The sequence below is a fragment of the Pimephales promelas genome, chromosome 17, assembly GCF_988280905.1.
Source record: "Pimephales promelas chromosome 17, fPimPro1.hap1.1, whole genome shotgun sequence".
NCBI lineage: Eukaryota > Metazoa > Chordata > Actinopteri > Cypriniformes > Leuciscidae > Pimephales > Pimephales promelas.
Window position 1 is genome coordinate 27,239,172 of NC_142785.1, and position 3,300 is coordinate 27,242,471.

At 35.5% G+C, this 3,300-nt stretch overlaps 1 protein-coding gene across 1 annotated transcript; it reads right to left on the bottom strand.

The window, feature by feature from the left end:
• Positions 1 to 200: 200 nt before the first annotated feature.
• Positions 201 to 2,654, bottom strand: oxld1 (oxidoreductase-like domain containing 1). Its single transcript, XM_039665259.2, has 2 exons — positions 2,458 to 2,654; positions 201 to 1,670 (listed from the first exon to the last, which is right to left on the bottom strand). The coding sequence occupies exons 1-2, from the start codon at positions 2,482 to 2,484 to the stop codon at positions 1,302 to 1,304; spliced, it is 396 nt and encodes a 131-aa protein (XP_039521193.2). The 5' UTR covers positions 2,485 to 2,654; the 3' UTR covers positions 201 to 1,301.
• Positions 2,655 to 3,300: the final 646 nt, after the last annotated feature.

A 3,300-nucleotide genomic window follows, 5' to 3' on the forward strand; every position in this document is an offset into this window, starting at 1 on the left:
TTTCAAGTCCCTGTTCGGGCGCCACTCTGTAACGGTGGTCGCCGCCTTATCTCAAATAACTCTCTTAAAGAAAAATTCGGGCGCCAGACAAGGTAAAACCTGTCAAAATTTACATTAACCCAGGATAGCCAGAATGTAACCACCTGTTACACAATAAATTTATATATATATATATTTATAAAAAAGGGAAAAAAAAATCATTTCACAAAGAATATTTATTCACAACAAATACTAATAACAAAATAGATTCTCAGAAGTTCCTGAGTCCAAGTTCCACAAACAGATTTAAATCCGTGCAGACCATAGACGGCGCAGACAACCTCGCGCGTCACACATTTGCAGGCAAGAAACAGTTTGGTGAGTATCGAGTGTCCTCTTCAACACTAGGATCAGCGGATAAAACAGCTCTGGCTTGTCGTTAAAACAGCTCAATGTTCGTTTGTCTGAGACTGCAACGACTTTCGCGCTGCACCAGACTTCAACCACAGGAAGCAACAGATCGACAAGCAGCCGTCTCTCCCCAACAATCCATCACGATTTCACTGCAAACTTCTCAATGCACAAACGGGTGACGCGCATTTTCCCAGGTACTACACACACCCTTATATTCAATTTCCTTCCTTGATTAGCGGTGATTGAGTGATTAACATACTCCACCCCTTTTGCGCAAACGTGAAAGTGAAAGTAAACAAAAAAAATAGTGACTCGTGGCACGTGGCTCTTCATTGCCACAAATGGTTAAACCTGTGCAAAATAATATGTAAAACAATGATAAATAATAAATTGTGCACTTTATCTAAACATATCTGTCTATAAATACATAACATTGTTATCAATTCATATCTTTTTTACCGCAGAAGTGGACATTAAAAATGTTCTTTAGATAAGGTATTATCATGGGTGTAGTCTGACATCTGTCAGTTCTGTAATATTGAACATGCCCTTCACAATTTTCACAACACACTTTCATGTATATTTCAATTCTAATAAAATGGACTATATTTTGTGAAAAGTCCTATGTAAAAAGAGTACAAAAAACTCATAGGAGTTAATTGTCATGAAATCTTATGGTCCTAAGATTAGGATTTGTTGTCTTTGTGAAATAAACAGCCTTATTTTTCTACTGATATTGAAATATTGATTTTTCTACACTAATATTTTTCTACTGATTTTAGGTGAATTATGACCCAGATATATTCTTGACAGAAAACTCAAAACTCACCTATTAAAAATGTGCAAATAGTTGCTGCTATGAAACACTTTGAACTCTGAATAAATATCCCCCCCAAAGTCCATTGTCATCAAGGCTTCTTCAGTAACTTGATCTCCATTTTAAGATAAGCCTTTAGGTTGTCATCGAGAACGTTTTCCTCAATGGCCGCCAGAGCTCTCTCTCCACCATTGCTGTAATACTTCAGCAGTTGTTCAGCATATTCGATCCACACACAGTTATGACAGCCGCTCATGCAGCAGTGGGTGGGTGGAGACGGAGGGCCCTCGTCCGCAGGTTCTGAGGCAGTCGGTGTCTGGTTTACACTGCTGATAGAGGAGGAAGAGTCTGGGCTTGAACACTGCGGTTCACAGGCGGTGAAGTGCAAAGCTCTGTTCTGAGAGGGCACAGTCCAGTGACGGGGTCTGATCTTGAAGAGAGCCATGTAGCAGATGCACAGCTGTAGAAAAGTGTTACAAATAGATTGATGCAGGTTACGTGGGAATATATAAGTGGGGCAGTGATAATGTTTATAGTTGAACAGCCTTTTCTTCCTCTAAACTTCAACTTTTTAAAATGCTAGTTTTTCCACAAGGAAAACACAAATAGTATGAAATATATATATATATATATATATATTTATATATATACACACACACACACACACACACACATGCACAGTACTAGTCAAACATTTGGAAACATAACTACTGTTAAGTAAAAAAAAAAAACTAAACAGTAATATTGTGAAATATCATTGCAATTTAAAATAATGGTTTTCTATTTTAATATACTTTAAATATAATTCATTTCTGTGATGCAAAACTAAATGTTAATCAGACATTACTCCAGTCTTTTGTGTCACAAGATGATTTGTGAAATTGTAAAAAGATGATTAAGTGTATGATTAAAAAAAATGTGATTTATATTTTTACCTTTAATTTCATTTTATTTATATTTTAACTTTTAAATTGTAAGTATCAAGTGTATGGTAAAAATATTATTTAATAAAATGTATATATGGTGGTTATTCAATATTATTTCTCAAGAATTTTGACGAAAATTCAAGGAGAAGGGACAGTATTTTGAGAAGGAATCTTTTTAACATGTCAATCATTTAATAAATAAACACGACAGACTCCGACCTCGGTATATTTTGCTCTTAGCAATTTTATCTGATTAGTATTTTATCACATTATTGGGACACAATAATCGGCCTTTGTTTTTTCAGAGAATTTTAAACCCACCCTTTGTAAACAAGCATGTGAAGGCATCGCAGGAGTAGACGACAGCTCACACAGTCTCTTCAGCAAGCTCCATTTTTTCCATGTGATTCAGTGGTTTCGCTTCAAAAGAACTGAAAAGATAAAACATTCATTTTAAACTCACACGGCAGTAGCGTTTCAACAGGACGCGTCCATTTTTGAATCATGTGTGACCTCTGTTGTGAGTGACGACAATGTCGAAACCATGTAGCGAATCAGACAGGAGAGAGAAAATTCTTTCAACCAATTAGAAGTTGAGAAAGATTTTCGGAGGCGGGTTTTATACAGAGAGCAAACAAGCGGCACTACCAAGTATATCCGCTAGATGGCAGAAATTGACTATAATCCAACACACGGAATATCGGTGAAGGCAATGGCACACTCTTGACGTTGTGATAAGTTTAAAAAACAAAAACAAGAAATGCTCTACTACCATGACTACTACTACTAATAATAATAACGATGATTGGTGTTAGTTGATGATAATACAAATACATAGCCTAAGCACATTTTACATGTTAGAGTGAAAGAAATGCTCTATAAATTTAATTTTTTTTAATGTAAACAGTGAATGTTTGTGATGTTAATTGTGTGTTAGGCGTATTTGTATTAATGCCGTGATTGTGAGTAACAAACAGCATTGCGATCATGCAGTTTTTTGTTCAAGTCTGCCTTAATTTCATTTTGATGGTCAACTTTTGATGGCCAGTTTTCCCTACATTTTCATTAATATTAAATTATAGACATTAAAGTACCCGTTATATGTCAGACCAAGAGAATAGCTTTAAAGTAAATGTGTTAAAGGTAGCTTTAAAGTATGAATGG

What these genes read in the sequence shown, in the direction of transcription:
- oxld1 (XM_039665259.2), bottom strand. Translation starts at nt 2,484, where the DNA reads ATGCCTTCACATGCTTGTTTACAAAGG. An exon ending in CACATGCTTGTTTACAAAGG is followed by an intron (nt 1,671 to 2,457) that starts GTGGGTTTAAAA and finishes ACTTTTCTACAG; the next exon opens with CTGTGCATCTGCTACATGGC.